At 42.2% G+C, this 23,533-nt stretch overlaps 2 protein-coding genes across 3 annotated transcripts in view; one reads left to right on the forward strand and one right to left on the reverse strand.

The window, feature by feature from the left end:
- Positions 1–9,884, reverse strand: part of ugt8 (UDP glycosyltransferase 8) — a 31,376-nt gene extending 21,492 nt beyond the window's left edge. The window contains exon 1 of the mRNA XM_084005930.1: positions 9,835–9,884. The gene's annotated coding sequence lies outside the window, so the exon portion shown is untranslated. The remainder of the gene's footprint in view (positions 1–9,834) is intronic.
- Positions 8,078–21,668, forward strand: spock3 (SPARC (osteonectin), cwcv and kazal like domains proteoglycan 3). Of its 2 annotated transcripts, none has more exons than XM_084005933.1 (11): positions 8,078–8,232; positions 8,385–8,519; positions 14,923–14,962; positions 16,475–16,583; positions 17,332–17,440; positions 17,589–17,697; positions 17,974–18,087; positions 18,181–18,402; positions 18,746–18,808; positions 18,905–19,042; positions 19,395–21,668. In XM_084005933.1, exons 2-11 carry the CDS (start codon positions 8,385–8,387, stop codon positions 19,550–19,552), a joined length of 1,197 nt encoding a protein of 398 aa, XP_083862059.1. In that variant the 5' UTR covers positions 8,078–8,232; the 3' UTR covers positions 19,553–21,668. The 2 variants fall into 2 exon arrangements, with proteins under 2 accessions (XP_083862059.1, XP_083862060.1); XM_084005934.1 differs by having other exon boundaries at positions 8,385–8,510.
- The last annotated feature ends 1,865 nt before the right edge of the window (positions 21,669–23,533 follow it).

Genomic DNA, 23,533 nt, shown 5'->3' on the forward strand with positions numbered 1-23,533 from the left:
AGATTTCAAGTTCTGTTTATTTGTCCCAAGGGAGATTTATCTTGGCCAAAAATACAGTTAATAGTATTTGGAGCATTTAAGGCAGAAAGTTCCATAGATTTATTAATTCAATTGTTGCTATCTGGAACAATTTCCCTGCAATTATGCAAAGAGTTTACATGAACGTGGCATACTGTTGCCAAGTTCTCCCAAATCAAGGGAACACGACGACACAGGCTGATATGCATAGTTCCTTTTCTTTTACAGACACACACTTCATTCTTTGCCACAGTTCAATCTTCCAGCATGCTGCTTGCTCTCTTCCCCCACGCGGGCGCCTACTGTGGAGCAGATATAGGATCATTAATCCTTCAGTCAATCACCCAGATCACCTGCAGCTGCGTCAATCAGCTGAAGCTGCTCCCAATCTCCACACACCTCTCTCTCTCCTGCAGCCAGACGCTGCACCACACCCACCTCCACAATGAATTAACAGATTTTCTCCATAGCTCAGACAAGCCTTGAAATCAGGGATCCACTTTTCTTCTTCTTTTTTTTACAGAAAAGATTCAGAGGAATAGACCAGCAGTCAGCACTACAAGTAAAGTCCCTGCATCTCCAGTGTATTTACACAAAATAGATGTCGTGAACATGTCAGTTTGAACCAGTTGATTACAAAACACAAGAAGAAGTGCTGCATCTAGTCCTACCTGTTGCTTTGATTGTTTACCAACAGACTTTTTGAAGAATCTTTTTTGATTGTATTGTCTCAGATTTATTGTATTTAGTCAACAGTCCCTCTTTTATCTGGCGACGTCTCTCGGGCCCTGAAAACTGCAGTCATTAAGATTCTCCTAAAAAAGAATAACCTTGATGCCTCAATACTCAGTAACTACAGGTCCATATCAAATCTGCTGGTAATTCACTGAAAAGGTCGTCTTCCTACGCCCTGAAAATGTTCTAAGCTCCAACAATACTCTGGATTTCGATCCCACACAGCACTCAGACCGCCCTAATAAGGGTTTTAAATTATATTTGTTTTAATACGGATTGTGCCAGAAATTCAGTTCTAGTTTTACTGGACCTTAGTGCTGTATTAATACAGTAGACCATGACATACTGGTAAGCAGACTGGAAACATTGGTGGGGCTGTCTGGCGGAGTCATAAACTGTTTAATTGTACTGGAAAGACTACATTGTTACTATGGTAACTATGCATATGAGTGAATAAAAATGGCATGTGGAGTCAGGGCCGGTTATTGGCATAGATAACCGTCCTAGGGCGCAGAATGTCAGGGGGCGCCCTCCTGTGGTGTTCTTTATTATTATTATTTATTTATTTTATGTCATGTATTGCTGTGTTGACTAGTTTGCAAACCAAATTGCCCCTCGGGCAAATACACACCTATGCTCTGGTGCAATAAAGTGAAATCTGCAACTAATATTACTGAATTAATCATGGTTAACAACATTATCAACAAACAAATAATAAACATATTGTGCCCCTTGAACTGTCACAAGTTGACAACATGACGTGATATAAACTGCTGAATATGGTGCATGATGGGTAGTTTGATGCCTTCTCAGTTGGAAGGACGTTAGCTCAGTGAATGGCCATTATAATTGAATGTCACAGTTACACCTTATTACAGATATATAATAATATAAGTCTAAATCAGATTAAATAAAGTTTATTTGTGCAGTGTTACTTTATAAAAAAGTAGAATGACCCAAAGGACTCAATGCAGTGGTATAACCTGTAATTTATATTTGAATACAGCTGCAGGTCAAGAAACATCCAGCACCACAACATCCAGCTCTCCTGTATGTTACAGCTATTTATATTCCTAATGTCAATATGGCCAGACACATTAGACTAAAACCATCTTATTTAAGTTGATGCATATCAAAGCTAGAATAACTTATTCCCATCAAAAAATACTTTTACACGTGGATTCTGTTATTTTTTCACTCGTGTTTATTCCCTGATCTGTGGTAATCAATAAATCACTGTGTAAATGATAACTATATTTATATGTTTGCTTGGATATGCCTGAGGCTGGAGGAACAACAAGCACAACATACACTGCTGCTACTTAACAACTTCCAGACACCCCATCAAATGGAACATAATCCTAAGGCAAGTGAGTCAATAATGCAGCACCTGTAAATCCCCCTGAGCCTGTCTGAGGTGGAAAGGATGGTGTTAGTCAGCAGAGGACCATATCAGATCTATTCATTTATAAAGAGCATCATTGTAATTATTTGTTTGTTTGAGAACTAATTGTGTGTATTAAAATAAGACTATATTTTTTGCCTTGAAACCATTGTGGTGTCTGATGTTTGGAGAAGGGGGGAGGGGGCACCCAATCGTAATTTCACCTAGGGCACCAAAATGGCTAGAGCCGGCTCTGTGTGGAGTTCCCCAGGGGTCGATCCTTGGGCCTCTTTTGTTCAATGTTCAATCTCTTGATCTTGCCTCAAATTATGCAAAACAAACATATTTCCAAAGATATATGTAGCTTTATCAACTGATAACTATGAACCATTAACCATTAAACACACTTTATCGGAATTCAACGAATTAATGACGCGTCAAAATTTCTTACAAATAAATAAAGATAAAACAGGGTTTCTTATCTCTTGTCACATCATCTTTGGAGAGAAAAAATACAATTCATGCTGTGGTTTGGTTGCTTGACTTTTTTGGCAGATAAAGTTAGTCAATCTTATGTTCACATTTGTTGACACTGTCTGCTAATGTTTGCGGTGTAATTAGTGGGATTGTTTTACATTGCATCATATTGAGAAGTACTTCAAATGTGGATATCATTTTCTTGGAGTCACACACTGTCATAATTTATTCATCACAGGGCTGGTCTATTAGATTGCAGTATCATTTATGTTTGTGGCATTAATTAATTAAGAGAGAGAACGAGAGGGGGGAAGCAAGAGTGTTTTAATTTTCGTTACATGGATTTGATTTGGAGCACCATATTACATTATGTGGTTCACAACTCCTGTTTCAGTTCAATACATCTTCTTTAAAACTCTAAAAACCAAAAGCATGTACAAAGAAATATTTCTTTTGCTAAAGAAAACAATTCAAAACTAAATCTGCTCATCCGAAAATGTAATTTGTTCATCATAACTTTACACACAAAACCCGAACAATTATCTCTTTCCACATGCCAACTGCACACGGGGGAAAAACATTGCAATTGCAATTACAATCCTCTAACTCTCTCTTCAGCAAACCTGAAGCGCTCTGATTTCTAAGAAAAAGTGTGTTTTAGACATTCAGACTTAATGTAAAGCAGACAATGTCCTTATGATCAAGCATTCCTGCTTCACGGGTTAGAGGTCTCAATCATTGTTTTAGAGTCTTGGCGTTAAAAAAAAGATTTCATAGGATCTCTATTGGTGTAATGTGTGATAAACACCACAAGGGGGAGTACAAACACCAGAACCAAAAGTCGGAAGCATGTTACCATCAGTTGATTTGTAATAATCCAGTGACTATAAGAAATTTCTCCTTGTCACTCTCCCTCGTCTTTCTCTTATTGTATGTATGTTCCTTTCCTGAACATAAACACAAATTCTCTCTTAGCGCCACCTTTAACATGTTTCATATGACGCTCCCAGCTGGAGATCAAAGACGTCCTGTCAGGTGTCCTGACTTGAAACTTGGCACCGCAGATACATTTCCACTCATGGAAAAACAAATTTCGTAATATGTGAATGCAAACTAAAATTGGTAAAGTACAGCTGAATGCTTTGAGGTAACACGTGAGTCACGGGTATCATATATTAGTTCACAAAGGCAGCTATATTTCTATCTGTCTTTTTTTATTTTAACAGCATATGAAGGTGATTTTTGTGCTTTCTGAGCCACAGCAAAGACAGGGTCACCTTCTAAAAAATTCACTGGGATTAATTTGAATGTAATTTACAGGAGTCCAGCGGTCAGAACATCAATCCAGTCATTTTCCATATCGCCCACCCCCGTATTGTCGCCCCCTCCCTCTCTCCGTCTCTTTCTCTCTCTTTCTTCAGCTTCTTTTCCTCTCTTGTGCTCGCTGGCCGGCTCTGTAATCAGCCCTCTCAGAGATGGCCATTTTGCCTTATCTCCTGTTTGCAGTTTCCCTCTCTGTCATTACTGTGCTATTAGCTTTTCATCCTGGGGCTAAAACACAGGGCTCACACTGACCTTATAGTCACAGCTATGTTCCAAAACGTCTGCTTTGCAAGATAACACACTCACCCCCACACCCACTCCCTCACCCTCTCTGAAACACACACACACACACACACACACACACACATGCAGCCATATTCAATACAAATTCACATACACCTACACGAGTTCAAAATCATTCAAAACATCTTCATGCACATCATTGTTTTTAATTGAGCTAAAATTGCGTAAAAACGATTACGAGAGTTGGGATGAAACTTGCCAACCCAAATGTTACGTTTCACCGAGATTACAAAAATATCCAATTAAAGATTTAGACACACCTGAGTCTCTCTCGTTCAGGACATTTCTCCTCACGTCATGATGGAAATAGACAGAGGAGGCGAGGGAGGGAGAGTGAGATTATTGTTATGATAATGCTCCATCATTTCTAACGTTATGATTTAATCGCTCGCAATACTCTTTGATTGATAAACCATTAATGCTAATTAAACTGAGAGAAAGAGGGACATACCAGTAGTGTATGGAAACTTCCATCCACATACATGAACTACGCCCCCTAGTTGCAATTAAGAGAAATTGTATCGCTACACCTTTCAGAGGAGGCCTTTATCTTAAAGATGTTCACATGTCAAAGTAGGAATAGCACATGCATAAATAACACAATTAATGATGGTTGAATTGCATTTAAGCCGCTTCAGTAGACCTTTTTCACGGGTGGATATTTTCACATATCAAAGCGGGGAAAAGAACAGGTTATTGAATCTAACTTTAAAGGTGGCTGCATTCCAGTAGGTGGAGCCAGGCCATGTGTTTGGCATTTCACATGCCGGCTCCCTGGAGAGGCCTCCTGGAACACTTAATGGAACACAGCCATCGTTCATGTTACTGGTTCCACCTGTGCTTTTTCCTGAATTAAACGTATGCTGCAAAAAGGGGAGTATCTGAAGAGCGGAGGATGTTATAAGGAGACGTGGTTTTGGAACGAGATGTTCAACAATCACATAAAGGTGTGGTGTTTGGATGTCTGCATACTTTTGGCCATGATGGGATTGTATGGTAAAGAACAGAGTGGCTCTCTCATGTATTCATGTATTCTAATGGATGAATGCATGGGTAGGTGAATGGATACATTCATGTATATATGACTGTATGTAGGAAGGAATGTATGCTCATGGTTGAATATATGTATAAATGGAGTAATGAATGTATATTTGTTAGGATTGAATGCATGGTGGTGAGTGGATAAATGAGTGTATATGACTGAGTCTGGAGGTTTATGAAAGAATTAATGAGTGTTTGCAGGGCATGTAAGGTAGAACAGAAGTATGTAGGATGGCTCTTTTACATCTCAGCCCAAATGTTCAATGTACATTTGTACTTTTATTGTCTTTATATTTATGTTTTGTGTTGGTTGGATGTCTCTGTTGCATGTTGTAATGTAAATGATGCAGCAATTTCCCGACTATCCAAGTCAATTTCTCCTTTGGGAGACCAATAAAGTAACTTTGAAATCTCACAGCAAACTGTGATGATAAGGTATTGCATGGTGGGCTTTTCCTTTGGTCTATATACACCCCTAATTCTCTCATGATGGATTTTCAACTCCCTTTAACCCCCAAACCCAAGCACCTCACCTCACCTCCCTCTTTCCATTTCCTCCCTCCCACCATCGCGGTGCTCAGGTGCACTGTGACAGAGTCACTGGGCTGTGAAATCTCAGCTCCTTGAGACACGTTTCATGCCTCTCCTGTCCAAACACACACACACACACACACACACACACACACACACACACACACACACGCACACACATTTTGTTCTTCAACGCCTTCCTTTTCTACCTCTCCATTCTCATCTTTTCTCTCAGCTCGTGTAAAGATTGAGTCAACAATGTGTGATTGTGAATTTACTCACAGGACAGGGAAAAAAATCAAATCGCAGAGGAATGAAATATCTATAAAGAGTTTCATTAGGAAACAACAGAAGTGTGTGTGTGTGTGTGTGTGTGTGTGTGTGTGTGTGTGTGTGTGTGTGTGTGTGTGTGTGTGTGTGTGTGTGCGCGTGCACATGGATTTGTGTGTGTGTGTTGGTCTGAACACTCTGTGTGTCTCTCCTGCATATGTCTCTGACCACATCTACATCTTTAATGTCTGAGACTGAATAATGTATGAACCCCCTGGGCTGGAAGACACACACACACACACACACACACACACACACAAAACACCTTTTACTGCTTCCATCTGCACAAATGTCACAAAGCCCAAGCTAACAGTAAGCCATAAAAGAATGGCCTCGTCATCACAGGTCCTGCATATTTTCGAATATCTTGTCGATTATATCACGTCGTGTTGATCTTGGAGAACAAAGCATGCTTCAAAGAAGCCTCCAACCACAATGTCTTCTCCACCAGCAGCTTCCTGTTTACACCCTGCTCACTTCCTGTTGGAGGGACCACAGAAATCACACCAACAACATGTTTGTTTGTCTTTTTACTCGTCTTTACCTCCGTGTTCTTGTGCAGTTGACCGTTTAGCATCTCATCTCAGATGCGAACGCCCCACGATCCGCTCCTGTGTCTCTCTGACGCAGTCATGCATGCTTCATGCTCTTAATTTGACTTTCAAATAGCTGCACCCTGTCATCTTTTCCACATGCCCACACACACACACACACACACACACACACACACACTTTTTCTGCAGCCTCTTAAGAAGATGAAGATGTGACACCGAGGTCAAGGTTGGTTTCTACAGCAACCGTGCATAATAATGCCGTGACCCACCTGACCATCAGGCTTCTCTGTGAAGTGAAATAATATGAATACGCTCTAACTCACTCTCTTTCTTCATGTTTGCAAGGTTTTCTTCTTTTGCTCTTTTATTCCTGCAGCGTTCTCTTCTCCGTCCACCTCTTTATCTTAATCAACTACAGAATGGTTGTCCAATTAGAAAAGGAAAAACCTGAATAACTGAGCAGAGAAACATTGCAGTGAATGCCGATGCTTCCACACAGGGATGCATCCAGGGTCACTGAGCGCTTTGATGAGTATGAAGATAATTTGAGTCACATGCTTAGGCCTTTGCAGTCACCAGATTTCAATGAAGCTGAACATCTTTGGAAGTTATTGACCTGACATGGCAATGCTAGGAGTTCAGAAACTAGTAGAGGTGTCACTAAGGTGTTTTCGTTCTTTTAATCGGTCACTCATCTGTCTCTCCGTACGGTGACAAAGCTGCAGCCCCTTGAATCACCTTCAAATCACATCCACTCCGAGGAAGAATGTTTCGGGACTTTGCGATGTCCTAGAAAGGACTTTTTGCTCTGACAGAGGGAGGTTCCAGCCGCCTCCACAAATCATCCCGAGTGGACCATTTACATGCATTTCTTATGGAGACTGTTATCTTCTCGTATCAATTTACAGTCCTGAGCTAACCTCTTCCAGGAATGTGAGTGGAACTCTCTCATGAGTCACTGCACGAACAAGCCTAAGCAGCTCCCATGTGATGACTGTAACGGAGGAGAAACATGGGACAAGTAAAGGACACACACACACACATGCAGATCTGATCTACATACAGTATTTCTTTTGGAAAAATAAAATCCAATCTTTATTAGTATCATTTGCGGCTTCTTATTGATTAGTGTTCTTACAGTATGGTTGTTTGTTTTTGTTGTTCCTGTTACTGTTTGACATGCCATCAGTAAAATACTCCTGCAGCCTTCTGTATTGTTTGGCTGTGATATGAACCAATGACCTTTGACCTGTCATAGTGTGTTTTTCATTCGAGATCGTCATCAGTGAAGAGACACTTTTACGGTGGCCTGATAACGCTCCATCATGACTGTTTCCTCCGCACTGAGGAGAGGCGGGGGGGAGCGCAGGGCCCGCGCACGGTGCCATGCGCGTTCACGTTTTCTGCTGCGCACAGACAGCCGGTGCGGGGAGAGAGAGAGAGAGAGAGAGAGAGAGAGAGAGAGAGGGCTGTTATTACTAGCGACGGAGAACGGCAGCCAGCACATACAGTCTGGATAGCAGCTGATGCGACAAGGTAGGAGAGAGAAAAATAGATCCCTCCGCATCATTTCTATACATTTGGCGTTGGCTGATCAGCGTTGACGCGCCGCCTCTGTTCTCGACGCGACCGTGTCCTCCAGACCCGATCCGATGTCCTCTCTCCGTGCTGTTGTTGTGTGTCCGCAGATGCTGAGCGTCGCCTTGCTGTGTGTGTGCGCCGTCGCCTTCGGACAGCACGTCTCCGCTCGCTCCGACAGCGGCAATTTTCTGGACGATAAGTGGCTCGCCGGGCGATGGGATAAATTCCGAGATGTAAGTCACGTTTCTGGGTGTATATTATTACCGCCGTCTCCCTCCTCGTTATCTCATTTACACCAGCCCCCCCCCCCCCCCTCCACATAGCCACCTTCATTGGTCTGTGATCATGCGCTCCTCGTTGTCTCGTTGCGTCTCCGCGACGCGTCACGGGGCCCGATGTTGTGTTGGTCGCACGTCCATCACCCCGCCGCTGACAGTAAATACACTAGTGTGTGTGTGTGTGTGTGTGTGTGTGTGTGTGTGTGTGTGTGTGTGTGTGTGTGTGTGTGTGTGTGCGATAGCAAAGGCCCTCTGCGAAACCCAAATTGCACACACAGCCTAGCTGTCCAAGAGGCACCACGAGTCCCAGCAAAGGGGCCTGATTGTGGGGCAGGTGTGAGGGAGGAAGTCCGCAGCAGCGAGGCCTGAGGTGTGTGTGTGTGTGTGTGTGTGTGTGTGTGTGTGTGTGTGTGTGTGTGTGTGTGTGTGTGTGTGTGTGTGTGTGTGTTTGTAGTTGTTTAGGAAAAGTAAGAGACACCTGCTGAAAGGTAGTGGCAACAAACCAGAGGGGCTCGCCCCATCCGCCCACAACGTTGTCTTAATAACCCAGTTTAGTCATACGGCATTATGATTTCTGCTGTTCACAACTGGGATGGAACAATCAAATTTGTAGTTGGACTAAATTGAAATAAGATGCCAATCCCTTACAGGCTGGAGTTCCTTATTGTTTGAAAAATAGCCCGTTGCTTTGGTGTGTTCGTTTCATAGGTTACAGTTTGTGTGTTTGGAGTAATAAAAAAAAAATATGAATAATAATAGATTGATGGCTGTCCTTGGACTCATTCATGTATTTCAAGGTGAAGTCCCAGATCTCCGCTGACACTAGAGCCATTTCTGGAAGACGAAGACTTAAAAATTGCCTCAGTATAATAATGTCATGTGGCTTCAGGTGTGGCGGATTTCTTTGAAGGATATCTTGCCTCTAACCACAGATTACAGTAAATGGATCCACAGTGAGGAGCAGCGATTTGTACATGCTTGCACTTGCGAGCTTGAACACACACACACACACACACACACACACACATTTTTTTGCTCAGGAGCTATACTGCTAAAAGCAACAGTGTTAACGTAATTCACCAAACAAAATACACTTTTCATGCACACCGGCTTTGAATTAGAGCCCTTGGTATATTTGACATCAGGGAGATAAACCAAAGCAAAAGGGCAGGTGCATGTCTTATTTAAATGCGTTTTTTTCCACCTCTCACTTCCCCGGCCTGTCACATTTACTGTAAGCGTGTGAACCCAGAGGCTCAGGTGGACCCACGTGACTCACCTCAGGTCCAACTATTGAGCAGGATTTGGATTATGCAAACAGGGTGCAAGGGAATGTGATTGGCCATGTGCTGTGCTATGTAAGATGATTGGAACTGGTAGAGAAAGTTGAGAGAGCTAGAGAGAGACCTCGGCCCGTCCATGTCCCCGATAGCCATGAGAGGATTATTATTATTACCTATTCAGAACAGAATGAAAAAGACAGAGTGAGCAAGGGAATGTGAAAGTGAGTGGAGTGTACGGAGGTGGACTTGTAGGCTCTGTGTGCTTTAACCTTGAGGTCCAGGCATTAGAAACGGAGGTTGTGCACGACAGCATTGTGTGCTGTGTGTGTGAGTGCGTGCCTGACATATCCTGTTTTAAGTGTCGTGTCCCAGATTGTCCGTGTGTGTTTTTGCATTCTTTCACATAGGAATGTATCAATGCTGTGGACAGAGGTATCCGAGTGTACAACGGAAGAATATGGACCGATCATGTGGGCAAACTGCCTCACCTTTCTCTTTGTGATGTTTGTTGCCAAGTAGACTTGTATCACCACTATGTTTCTCTGTGGTCATAAACCTAGTATAAATAAAGGCCCATTAAAATGTGTTTTTTTACTGATTAAGTCTTATGCACTCACACTTTTGTTCCCTACCTTCTACCATTATGCTAATAACCAAAATCACCAAATAATGTCACTTAGGTCGGCTTAATATCACTGTAAACGGTGCAAATTCTACTAACACTGAAACATATTTTATTAATATATGCATAAACAAAGTCATACTTACATTTTTACAGGATGCAACTTCCTGTTTAAATGTGCTGATTGCTTTTGGTCGGACACGTAATTATTACTATAGTCGTAAATTCCGAACAATTTAGTAAATCAACTACTAGAAGGGTCGCTATCTAAAGAACGAACGAACAAATCTCTTAAGATGTCTGACTTTAAGACTAATCTATAATGTGCTTATTTATCATGCCAGTAGTTTTGGGTATCTTAGTGTGGGATGAAACTGGTCGTGTTAAATCTGAATCCTATACTATAAAATAAGCACAGTGTTCGTAATCATACACTCTTTCTTGCTCTCTGAAATGCAGCGACACGCTTATTTTGTTTTATCTGGCATGCTGGTATTCTACGCCAAACTTTCCTGCGATTTCCCTTTCAGGCATGTACCTTTTGCTTTCATCTTTCCAGCCAGCGCCATAAGTGGGTCTCCTGCTAAGTGCACTAGATGGTATCTTAGCCGCTGATTTACTGTACGTCCTGTTAAGATGTCTGGAGTGGCCCCGGGGCTCTTTTTTGCTACACTGGTGCCATCGCAAGTTTTTTCTCTCGACATTCTGTTCCCCTTACTGGGCCTTGACTCGCTCACAGCATCGCCACGGTGAGAGTTAAGAGATGAGCCGAGGAGGTGTTTGACGGTGGACGGGGGAAACACGACGATGGGCGTGGGATGATGCTTAATTGCGCAGTACGGGAGTGAAATGTTTCGACCGGCCTCATTAGAGCAGAACACACCTTTTCATCCTCTCCTCTCTCTTCTGTGTGTGTGTGTGTGTGTGTGTCTGTCCTGTGTTGTTTGTGTTTCGGAGGGTGAATGATGTGGGGAAGGTACAGAGCTCGAGGCCTTTTCCACTTCAAAGCACCCCAGTGTGTATCCGTGTGTGTGTGTGTGTTTGTGCGTGCATGCATGCGACAAGCTTGAGCAAGACAAGCCGAGCTAGCGCAGTGGAAGCATGCACATATTTCTCCTGTTGGATGTTACGGGGAGGCGGGCGAGGAGCCGGGAGAGGAGAGGAAGCCATTAAGACACAATTAGTAGCGAAAGGATCTGCAAAAAAAAAAAAAATATCTGAAGTGAGAAATGCGCTCGTCAGAGGTAACGTGATGTTGTTATCTAGAGACTTATTTCTATCACAATGCACACAAGCAAATCAGGGATGTTAGCCAACACACACGATTGTGTCTGTGTGTGTTTTGGGCACATAAGGGGAGAGAGAGAGACAGAGAGACAGAGAGAGAGAGAGGTGGAAAGAGATGGAGAGATAAATTGAAAAGTTCCTATTTTTAGCGTACACTCAGGAGGCCATTAGACCTATTGTTGAATTTTGGGTTTTTCTGTGGGGCTTTTTTTTTGGGGGGGATGATTGCATGTGCAGTGAAGGGCATTCATCCCGTTATTTGATGTTCTGTGGTGCTGACAGATTCTGGCACTACAGTCAGTGTTGTGGTGATAAGTGTAGTCGTTTACGCGTGCATGTTGATGTGCATACACGCGTGTTTCTGTGTATTTACGCAGGCTATGTGTGTGTGAGTGTGTCCTTGCGTGCATCTGTTTTTTCCATTAAGGAATCAGACCGCAAGCACTTTTGTTGTCTTGACTGGTCTGGAGGGCTGGCCCTCATAATGCAATGTTCTCATTATTCAGTCTCACTGGTCTGCAGTGCTCGAGGGACGCAGAAACGAAAAGTACCTCTCCATTTGTTTTGTTTTTTTATCTTTGCTAACCTTTTTAGTACGTGAGTTTTTTTTCATATTTGTGATGTTTCGATGTTCACATTTCACTAGTGTACGCGGTTTTCCAAACCATAGAAACACACAGAGCCGCTGGTGAATGTAGTAGGAACCTTTTCAGAAGTGGAAGGTGGAGAGGGCGATGAGATACAATGAGTTCTGAAGAGTCCGTAGAGAAGATGCCGGGGGGGTCAGAAAGGAGCAGGAATAAATGACGAGCAGGGGAAAGAATCATTAAAATGAAGAGGTCACCCTGTTCACCTCCATGGAGCGCAAGGAAGTGAGACCAAGTGAGACTTCCTGACAGTTAAAGTCATGCTTTTTGAAACATAACTCAGATATCTTGGAAAAACAGTGTCGAAGTATTAATTGGAGACACATACGCAGTTCAATTGCATCGTTATGCTAAATGAAATTAGAATGAATAACTTTGGGTTCAACAACAGTTGCTAACAGGATTTGCAAAAACAAAACACCAATGTTGTGAAAAACAGTTTTGCTCACAGGCAACATTACACTGAAACTGCCTCTCACAGACAAACATGGCAGACAAGTCTGAGGTGTTGCATTTTCGTTGTTACAATAATTTTTTGTAACTTTGCAAAGCTACAATGAGGTACCGCACAAAGATCATCTATTCGACCACATTTCCACTGCACCTTTCTTACATTTTTGCTAATTTTGCTAACAGGCTGCAGATTAATATCAATACAACATTTGCTCTGACATTTATCCAAAAGACAATCAGAATTAGTAGACTGTTAGTACACTTTAGCTTTCCCCAATATCTCCTCTCAACCGCTCATCAAACTCCCTCACTCACTTCATGTGCTACTGAAACCTGAACTTTACTGAACTACAACGGGACTTGTCAATGTATTATATTTTTACATTATATTTACATTTAACTCCACTGTGCTTTAGTTACTTCACAGTTGCTTTATAATTGTTGAAATATATAACAAATGCCAATAAACCTGCTCTACATGCGAGATAATTATATCCATAGAAATGACTGAATGTAATACCGAACTGAAGGCAGGAGAAGAGCTCTGTGGAAGAGCTCTCGCTCAGCTGTTGTTTTGGTGATGGGTCTGAATTTCACTCTTTCATTGAATTTGAAACATCCTATTGGTGGAGATTTGCAAAATACCCAAATTTTCAAATGTACAACACGGAGCTTAAATTGGGTGGATAAGACGCTCATCTCCGCATGGCCACACTGTTGGATTTATGTTGACAAAATTGTATTTTTCTCCTCCATTTCCCCTCATTGCTATTTGTTCTGGCACGTGGATTTAAATGTGTGTGTGTGTGTGGAGCAGGTTATCATTGTGACAGAACAAGAGAGAACACAGTGCAGCGTTGGCTTTGAAAGAAAGCCCCAGAGAAGGAGCTGAGAGTAATGAGATCTCTGAACTCAGACTGAGTAAAAAAGGCACCCAGCTCACTATTTCTCAAGCTCCTTTACATTTGCATCATGGCCCAGCACCCCCTGGGTGTGTCCTTCTATTAAAAGCAGACAAATCCCTCACCTCCGTGCAATCCTTATATAGAACATCCACAAGAAACAGATTGAGCCGTTTGACTCCATCGAGAAAGCTTTTTATAACAGTTTATTTTTGATAAATTACCCTGCTATGTGGGAATTAACATTCAAATAATGAGTCATATTTGTTTGTTTTAGTAGTTTCTTTCGAAATATAGAACAGATGATATAAAAAATGATCTTTAAGTATTCCCTTTATCCATATCACAGTTTCCCAGGAATTGTCTGCTAATACTTCAGCTTTTGATTAAATGTCTCTCTTATTGGACTTTAAAGCTCAAAGCTTAGAGTCAATGGTTTACAAAATATCACATTTAAACATGTGTTTTATGTAAATCAGATACTTATTATAGAAACGTATGCAAAGCAAATGTTATCGGCATTGCATCACAGTGCGACGCCAATAAATGCTGCCCCAATTTTACTCCACTGAAAGCCTCATGCCTTCCGTTGACTTTAAATTAATTTTTGAAAAGCCTGTCATAGTCGGTTAATTGCAGTTCACTTCAAATTTCATTTTTATGACCTAAATCAAAAGCCTAAAACATTTATATTCCTTTCACATCTTCAACCTGCTCAGCCCGTTTGCCTGATGAGATATTCTCCCTTTATTGCGAGTGCATATGTTGTATATAAAGTGGTGTATAAAGTCAATTCCATGAGGCGATATTAAGGTCATCATAAGCAGCGCATACACACACAAAGACACGCGGGATTCTTTTTATGCACAAAGCTGCTGTTTCCATCAACATTATCTCAGCTAAATAAACGCATGCTCCCCGTGATTTCACATTATAGTGTGGTGTTTCCCAGATTTCCATCATTTTACTACATTATGCAAAGTTTCCTATCAAAAAGAAAAACCTAATCAAAATGAATTCCTTATTCTCTCCCTTTCCTGTAATGCTTACTCTTAAAGGAAGTCGAGGTTTGTATGGCCGCTGAATACTGTGTTTTTCATGCATTATTTATTCCTGATGTCTTTTGAACAATATTTTTATGATTTTTTTGTTTATTGGTTAACCCCGTTTCAGGAGCCTAGAACATGGACTCCATCCAAGCCCTTTGATCAAGGTGGGTGTAAGGAAGACAGCCGCGAGTAGTAGAAACTGTTGTGATAAAACACCAATAGTACATCTTCCACAGCTAGATAAGTCCTTTAAATGTGAATTTTAGTAAGAGAACATGTATTTAGATGTATCTGGAGGTATTTCTGGAGAATGAGCTGTGGCTACTTACATTTCTCATGCTTTATGTGAGTTTATGTGAAGGTCATAGGTCACGCTGCTAATGATTTGGCAACCAGATACAGGATTAAAATATGACATATTAAAAACTCAATTCAATAACATTTATTCAGGGTCACCCAAATGTGTAAAGTGAGGATTAAATCAAATAAAAGCGAAGGTGAAATTTGTGTTTTATAAAAGAAAAAAATATGAAAATGTTCCTTGTTGATAGATCACCTCGTTGCAAGGAAACTGATAAAAAACGAGTTGTTATTGAGTTAGTCATGGTCATGTTCTTCCCTCTAAATGCAACACTTGTCGCTCCATGGCCTATAGTTCTAGCGTTTCTTTTAAATTTGGAGTTTGGTAGTTTTTGAAATATCCTCTTATTTACCTTGACATTACCTGGTGGAGGTAACTATCATTACAGCATCAGCCATAATAATAAAAGGAAGATTTTCTGTGATTTGATTGTATTTTTTACATTTTATTACAGACAGCATGGGCTTATACACCCAGGCACGCCAACGCAGTCACTCTCACTTATCACTCTGTCGTCACACACACACACACACACACACACACACACACACACATGTCAGGGAAACAATAGCATTTGATGCTACGTTGGAGGATGGAGGCAGGATAATCTACCAAAGCTGCTCAGGGATTACAGTAAGGTACTTTCGAGCAGAGGTCATTCACAAACCGTTCTGAGATCAGCTGTGGGCCTGAGATCCTGCACCATAGAAGTCACGCTGAAGGCTCGCACGCGCTCTCTTTACCAACAAGGATCACAGCCTCAGCCTGACACTCGGATCCAAAATCAGCTCTCAAAGCCAGATACGGCACCCAGCTGTGAGATCTGATACCAGATCGGTTGGAGGATCTCGACTAGACCACATGTGAGACCGACACTCAGACAGTGCAAGGCTGATGTAAGGTCAGAAGTAGCCTCTATTACCACTTCCATCTGTTTTTAGCTGTAAGGATACTTAATGGTATTATGGCTTTCGGTTCAGCGCGAGGGAGACATTGCCAGTAAGTGAAGGGACAGTGGCTGGAATTATCACACACACACACACACACACACACACACACACACACACAGATATCTCTAACATCTATTCACACAGTGTGGATCTGTGAGAAAAAAAACAAGGAATTATTGATCCAGGATTTCAAAGAAGAAAAGGAAATATAACCTTGGAAGGTTTTCTCTCTGTTTATGCTCATGGGCTTAGTCTCCTTGGAAGCGCTTTAAATAGAGAGGCTGTGTTTTGGCTGCACACACCTTTACATTAGACATTAACACAGTAAAAAAGAGTCCTTATTCTATATCCTTTGTGTTTTCTAGGCCTTGATCCAGCCAAAGACCCCTGTCTCAAGATCAAATGCAGTCGCCACAAGGTGTGCGTGGCTGAGGATTATAAGACTGCCACTTGTGTAAGCCAGAGGAGAGTTAGGTAAGAACACACACACACACACACTTTCACACACACACTCACACAGACATTTGCTCTTTTTTAAACGGGCCTAAGTTTTGAGAGCTGCCCTTCAAATTTGCATTCAGATGTACTGGGGAATGAAACACGAATGCCAATGGATTAGGAGCAAATCAAATCTCTTTATTACTTCCCATCTCTTTTTCCCCTCCCTTGTTGTTGTTTTTTTCTTCTTCTGCTCACTTATTCATGCAGCATGATAAGCAACAGCACCAGAGGGGTAGCTGGCTTTTCCGTTTTTCCAGCTGGTCCACTGGTTGCCCGGCTCTCTTGTGACCGTTGTGCGACATTACTGTTTAGTCCAATTACCCCCCCAACACTGGCACCGCCTTCCAACAGACACAAAGTCCTGCCAAGTGATATGAATGGGCTTTGTATGTGTGTGTGTGTGTGTGTCTGTCTGTCTGTCTGTCTGTCTGGGACGCTGCAGACTGGACAGAGGACAGTAACACCATACTGACCTCATTTCTCATTCTTAGGAACAACACAATTACCACTGCACTGTGCCAGCAAACCACAAAATAATCGCACATAAATCCGAATCCTCGCATTTCTTAAATTGATGTAAGAACAAGAAAATGCGCCGTGGGCACAACATGCTTGGCATTGCAATGCTTGGAACCATTCGTTTTGGATCAAACGGAGAATAAATGATACATCAAAGTATAATATATATATAATAAAAAAGTATTTTGTATGTCTTCTCTAGTTTTAAAGATGCCAATTTGTACCAAAGTCCCGGGTCAAAGTGCACACCCTGCCCTGTGGTACACCCATCTCCTGTTTGTGGAACCGACGGCCACTCCTACTCCACCAAGGTACCCGGCAAACACAATCTGTCTCCCATACCAGAGACATCTGAGCACTTTCATTTTGTTTTTCATTTCCTCTTGATGAGACACACATCCTGATTTTTTTGACTTCCTCTTCTGCCATGTCCCATCTGTCTCCGTCGCTGCTGCTCAGTGCAAGTTAGACTACCAGGCATGCATCACAGGGAAGAAGATTGCCGTGAAGTGTTCTGGCATGTGTCCTTGCCCCTCTCAGCCCGAACAGAGCTTGGTGGAGAAGAAAGGTACACACTTCTGCACACATGACTGCACACGGCAGGCCAGGATACTTTGCAGGAGACACAGCAAATTCTCCTTAATTTAAAAGTCCTTCCGTGGTGTGTAACCCTTCTAGTCCCTTCTCTGACAAGCTAGAAAACCTTTCGTCCCTGACATTGTGTCCCTACACGTTTCAGTGCAGGCTGTGCTATAGCTTACCCTGACTTCTCCATCTCCATTAGGGAGCAGGAGGACAGAAAGCATCACTGTATCGCCATTGATCGTTAGCGTTATTTCCCCAGTGTGCAGCGAGTCGGACCTGAAGGAGGTGGTGAGTCGTCTCAGAGACTGGTTCAGGGTGCTGCACGAGAACGGCAACCACAAGAGAGTCAAGATCCAGAAGCCAGAGAAGAGCAGTGAGTGACACGGCATTAAAAAATAGGAAATAGGAAATGGGTCATTTCTTCATCGTTCGTTACACTGAGATATCTGGCTTTGTCTTTTGTCAGAGTTTGAGGCCGGGTCGTCACCTATCTGTAAGGACCCCCTGGGTTGGATGTTCTCTCGACTGGACACAAATTTTGACATCCAGCTGGACCAATCGGAGATCAAGAGCCTCTACCTGGACAGGAACGAGCTGTGCTCTGACGCGTTCTTCAGCTCCTGCGACACGCATGCCGACAAAGTCATTACCAGCTCTGAGTGGTGCACATGCTTCCAGAGGTACACAGGTACGGTAATCTCCATGCACTTACGCATGCAAATACAAACAGCTGCACACATTGACAACAAAGAGCTCTGATTTGAAATGTGCTCTTCGGTCCCAGTGCGTCTATGCAATGAGGGATTTTAGGTGCGCTCTCAGTTTGACCTCCAAATAAAGTGGTTGCAAAAACTTGTTTCATAAGAAACAGTATTTACTGATGAGTCACCGGAGCAAAGAAGGCTGGATAACACATATCATGACGAAAGCCAAAAGTACTCAAAGGAAGCAAAGTTCACTTGAACAGATGAATCCCCAGGAAAGCAAACTTGTGCAGTTTGTCACCAGCGTCCGTTGTCTCTGCTTTTCAGATTCCCCTTGTAAAGCAGAGCTGTCCAGTATCAACAAAAAGCAGGCGGGGAAGAAACTGCTCGGTGAGACACATACACACACACACACACACACTCGCACACACACACAAATACACATCTTCATCGTGTGCTTCTGTGTGTTTTGGCTTGTCCGTGTAGGTCAGTACCTGCCATCCTGTGATGAGGAAGGTTACTACAGGTCCCACCAGTGTCACAGCAGCAGCGGCCAGTGCTGGTGTGTAGATCGCTACGGCAACGAGGTGGCCAGCTCGCGCACCCACGGCCCTGCAAACTGCGGTAGGCAAAACTCTGAGCAGCGTGGTTAGCAGTTACGGCATCACAGAGGGAGTGGTTCATACATGTGGGTCAGCACATAATATACCCATTTTTTCTCATCACAATGAGATAGATGACCAGATTGATATCCCTCTCATTTACTTTGATTCACTGCAGCCAATCAGCAGCTAGTTGTATTATCTGGAAACAGGAAGTTAACCACCTACCAACACTTCTAAAGCAGCTTTATTGTTTTCTTCTTCAGAAAAGGTCCCTGAATCCTCTTCCACGATAGGTTGCTTTATGCTAAGCTAAGCTAACATTGCCCAGTCAGTCTTCCATTGTAAGATGTTGGTTTATTCTCCGGTTGTAGGCGTGATTTTGGAGTCTTCCGGAGACCTCGGCAGCGGGGACTCGCTGTTCACCGACGACGACGAAGATTCCTTCGTCCTCAACGACCAGGCCGGGATGGACGACGAGGACGACGAAGACGAGGACGACGACGACGACAACGACGAATATCTGTCGTAATTTAGAAAAAAGAAAACATAAAAAAAGAGAAAACTGTTTGTTTGGTCAAACTGCACGTTTCTAGGTGACTCCCCAGGCAGATACTTAATCGTTCTAACAGCCTATGGACTACTCTCGGTGTATTGTTTGTTCATAAGTAAAAAAAAAACAAAACAAAACAAAAAAAACTACTGGCAAACGTTTATGATTTCTCTTCCTCTCTAAGTATAAAATATGATTGGTTAATGGCACTTGTTCACTTTGTGTGTCAACCAACCAGAGAACATGACAAGGACTAAACGACAACAAATCCAGAGTGTTGGATTTGGTCACGTGTGCAAAGACCTCTCCCCTCATCGGACAGTCCATTATAGTGTGTCCTGTCCTTGTGCAGCACTCCGATGCCTGAGTCTGTTGATGCCTGAGGCGCAATGTTTAAGAGATTTGCCCCTTCTCCGTTCCTCCATCCTCTTCCTCCCCTCCCTCCCCCCTTATACTCCTTATCAAATGTTCCTGTGTATAGGTGGGATGTTGATGGTGTAGATAAGAGAATATTGCACTCTTTAGGTTTCTTTTGATCTTGATTTGTAATCGTGACTGTAACTGTGTGGAAAAACAAGATAAGAGTTAGCCATGCTTCATTAGGAGAATTAAGGCAACAAAAAAAAAACACAAAAAAAAAACAACCATGGCGTGTGTTGGATAACAATCCAAACCGACATGCTAGCTGTTTTTACAGAGACACAAATCAAGTCAAATCATCTCAAAGGCTCAGCAGCAAGGAAAGACAAATCACTGCTTGGCCAGTGGTGTAAGGGGGGGAAATATTATTGTTATCTATTTTTCTAATCCATTGCTGGATGACTACGGAAGATGAAACGGATTTGTCGTAGCATGTCTAATACTGCGTGATGTTGTTTCAGTCTGTAGAACCAGAGGCTAAACCTTTGTGGAAATCAAAACATAATGGAGCTTTAGGGAGGAGAAAAAAATTCCCTCAGGCGTGTGCAGCTGAAACTTATAGTTCTCAACCGTTTGAGACACAAGTCTGTGTGATAAAAAAATAAAAAAATAAAAAAATAAAAAGTTTACTGACCTTTAATTTGTCAGTGAGCTCCAAGATAAAAAACCTCATCACGGCTCAGAAGTGGAGTTGATGTTTCAAAAACGTATATGTGATGTGAAAAACCCACAGAGCCATGCAGACCTGTTGAGAATGTCTGGCATGGGAGGAAGGGTGAGGTGTGCCTTTTTCTAAGGCCACATGGTGGTTCTAGTGTGAGAAGCATGCTCACTGACTGGCTTAAGCTCATCATCACACTGCATAAGAGTGGCTTTACTGTCAAGCTCCAATACTATTTGGGTTTTGGTGTGGCTTGTATTACGGGTCTCTCTTACGACGGTGTTACATATAGGCCATATTTCAGATCCTTTTTGATTTGTTTCATAGTTAGAACGTAGAGAAGCACAGATAAGCGTCGCAGTTAAGGCATAAAAACACTTAGATTTCTGCTGGATTTGAAAATGTTTTATATATTAGTACACTGGCTAGAGAAAGCGTTGGTTTAGAGAGCTTTATATGAAAAAAAAAAAGATGATCATCTTGCAGTGTTTTGCTTTTTACTTTTGTTTCACAAGCTTGATTTGTATCTGATCTGCTCTAAGTACTTATAATGTATATCTGTCAGGGTCGATAACGGAAACTGGTCCCAGATTTGTGTATTCTCGACAAGTCCTGTGACCGTTTATGCAGATTTGGGATTAGCTGAGCTCCCGTGTTCATTTTCAATTATTAATCTGCATTTTGGGCTTCATTTTTTTTAACAAACATCCATTGAAATTCCACGCTAAGACCCTGAAACGTGCCATCTACCTGTCCCATAGTTTTTGCTTTCGCTCCCTTCATCCCTTTTAACTTGGAATTTCAAATCACTTTAGGAACTGGAACACATTTCAGACATAAAGAGTGCTGTTTTCATGACCCGCAAATGATTTTGATGACCTCAGACACTGTAGCCACTCTCAACCAATCACACGCCATCATAGCAGCTCTGACATGTTTCAAGGTTATGATACAGATGCATTTTTTTTACAGTGTATGTATGATTTGCTGAAATAAAAGCTATATTGACCAATGTTTGCCTGACTGCGTGGTATTGGCTGCTCCTGGGAGGACGGACGGGAACGCATGCAGCGAACGCCTGCTTCTGTTTGTTAGTTTCGATTCCATGTTTAGTGTTTCGCTTCTGTGTCGCATGATTGGATTTAAGACAAGACAGACGAGTCGCTCGGCTTCTGTGCTATAAAAGGTGAACTTGCTCAATTAATAGAATATGTGGGAACTGAGAAATCACAAGTACCACAATGCCTTATGATATAAATGACACAACACCTGCCATAAGTTGGAAGTATTCATGCATCACCAACTTTAAAAAAGAGAGAAAAGCTGACAGTTTGTTTGCCGGCGAACGAGTTCTGTGTGCAGGGACAGTCGTGCATTATGCAGGAGAGCAACGGGTGAATATTTTATGAGCTATCGTCACACCCACATCACACATGCATGCACACACATACATGCACATGTGGACACACGGAGAGCAAAACACATACACTGAAGGAATTAGTGCAGGAAAAAGGCTCATTGGCCTGGAAAAGTTTGTTTCCTTTTTGTTTTTTATGTCACAACAACAGTTTTTATACACAGCAGTCCACAGGAACTTGTACGGACAATGTAATGTGTGTGTGTGTGTGTGTGTGTGTGTGTGTGTGTGTGTGTGTGTGTGTGTGTGTGTGTGTGTGTGTGTGTGTGTGTGTGTGTGTGTGTGTGTGTGGGTGTGTGTGTTGGCAACAGGACCTTTCAGCAGTCCAGACAGGGAAGCCACTGGGTAAATATCAAATGTTCATTTTCACACCGATTTCCTCTCCCTTTATGTGCTGACCATAGAAATGTGGAGCGATACCATCTCTGTGGCTAATTTCCTCACAGCAGAGCCTGTCGTTGGCGGCCGTCCAACAACAAAAAGTCATTTGCCAGTGTACGGGGAGACAGCAGGACTGAGCGCTGATGGGAAATGCCTCAAATTGCAGGAAGCACTTATGATGTTCGGAAATCAGGTTTCTTGGATAAGCAATAATCTGTGACGCAGGAGGACCTTTTATCACTTCCACACTCCGGAGCATGATGTGATGTCGTTGCTGCGGGAGGTGTGACCGGCCACCAAGGTCTAGCTTTGAGCTTTTTTCATGAATTTTGGAATGAAACTTCCTGAGCACTAAATGATATGTGTGAATGCCTTCTTCTATATCGTGCTCTAAATGTAAGCACAGTTGGGAAAAAAAGGCCTGAGTTGAGCTTCCGGGCCTATAAGCTGCTGAGGAGGCAGTGTGGTTCGTCTTAATGGTGAAGTCACTGTTTGGTCAATACACTCTCTGACACTAACACACACTTAGCAGGCTCAGGTTACAGGGCCTGAGTCAGCGCATACAATAGACAGCCATAAAGGATGGGGGGGGGGTTTAATGGCTGGAAACGAGTTCCCAGTTCAATCGGAGCATTGGATGACACACGGTTCCTGTCATGTAAAGTAAATAAATAAATAGGATGAAATAAAGGTTATTAAATATAAAAGAAGGGCTAAAATATAGTATGTGGGATTCGTTTAGCTCCACAAAATATGCAGATATTTTACAGAATGTTGCAGAAACCTCTCAGGATCCAATACAGGATAATATAAAGTGATGTGGTTTATTTTATACATATATATATATATATATATATATATATATATATATATATATATATATATATATATATATATATATATATATAAGCTTTTGAGGATGTTTCCTTTCAAGCAAACAGGGATTGGTTTGGATAAACTCCAGCTACTTACTCACACACGTCTGAGCCTGCCTGCTTTGTGTATAGTAAGCAGTGAAATCATAATCATAATCATTGAAGTGAAATAATTGCAAAATTAAAAAAAATACCCTTTCCCATTC

This window comes from Eutrigla gurnardus (genome assembly GCF_963514095.1).
Source record: "Eutrigla gurnardus genome assembly, chromosome: 3".
In the NCBI taxonomy this organism is placed as follows: domain Eukaryota; kingdom Metazoa; phylum Chordata; class Actinopteri; order Perciformes; family Triglidae; genus Eutrigla; species Eutrigla gurnardus.

Bases quoted from the DNA above. Each gene is read 5' to 3' on its own strand.
- spock3 (XM_084005933.1), top strand. From the start codon at position 8,385: ATGCTGAGCGTCGCCTTGCTGTGTGTGTGCGCCGTCGCCTTCGGACAG. The intron at 8,520-14,922 runs GTTTCTGGGTGT...ACCCCGTTTCAG, and splicing joins AATTCCGAGATGTAAGTCAC to GAGCCTAGAACATGGACTCC. The intron at 19,043-19,394 runs GTAGGCAAAACT...CTCCGGTTGTAG, and splicing joins CCACGGCCCTGCAAACTGCG to GCGTGATTTTGGAGTCTTCC.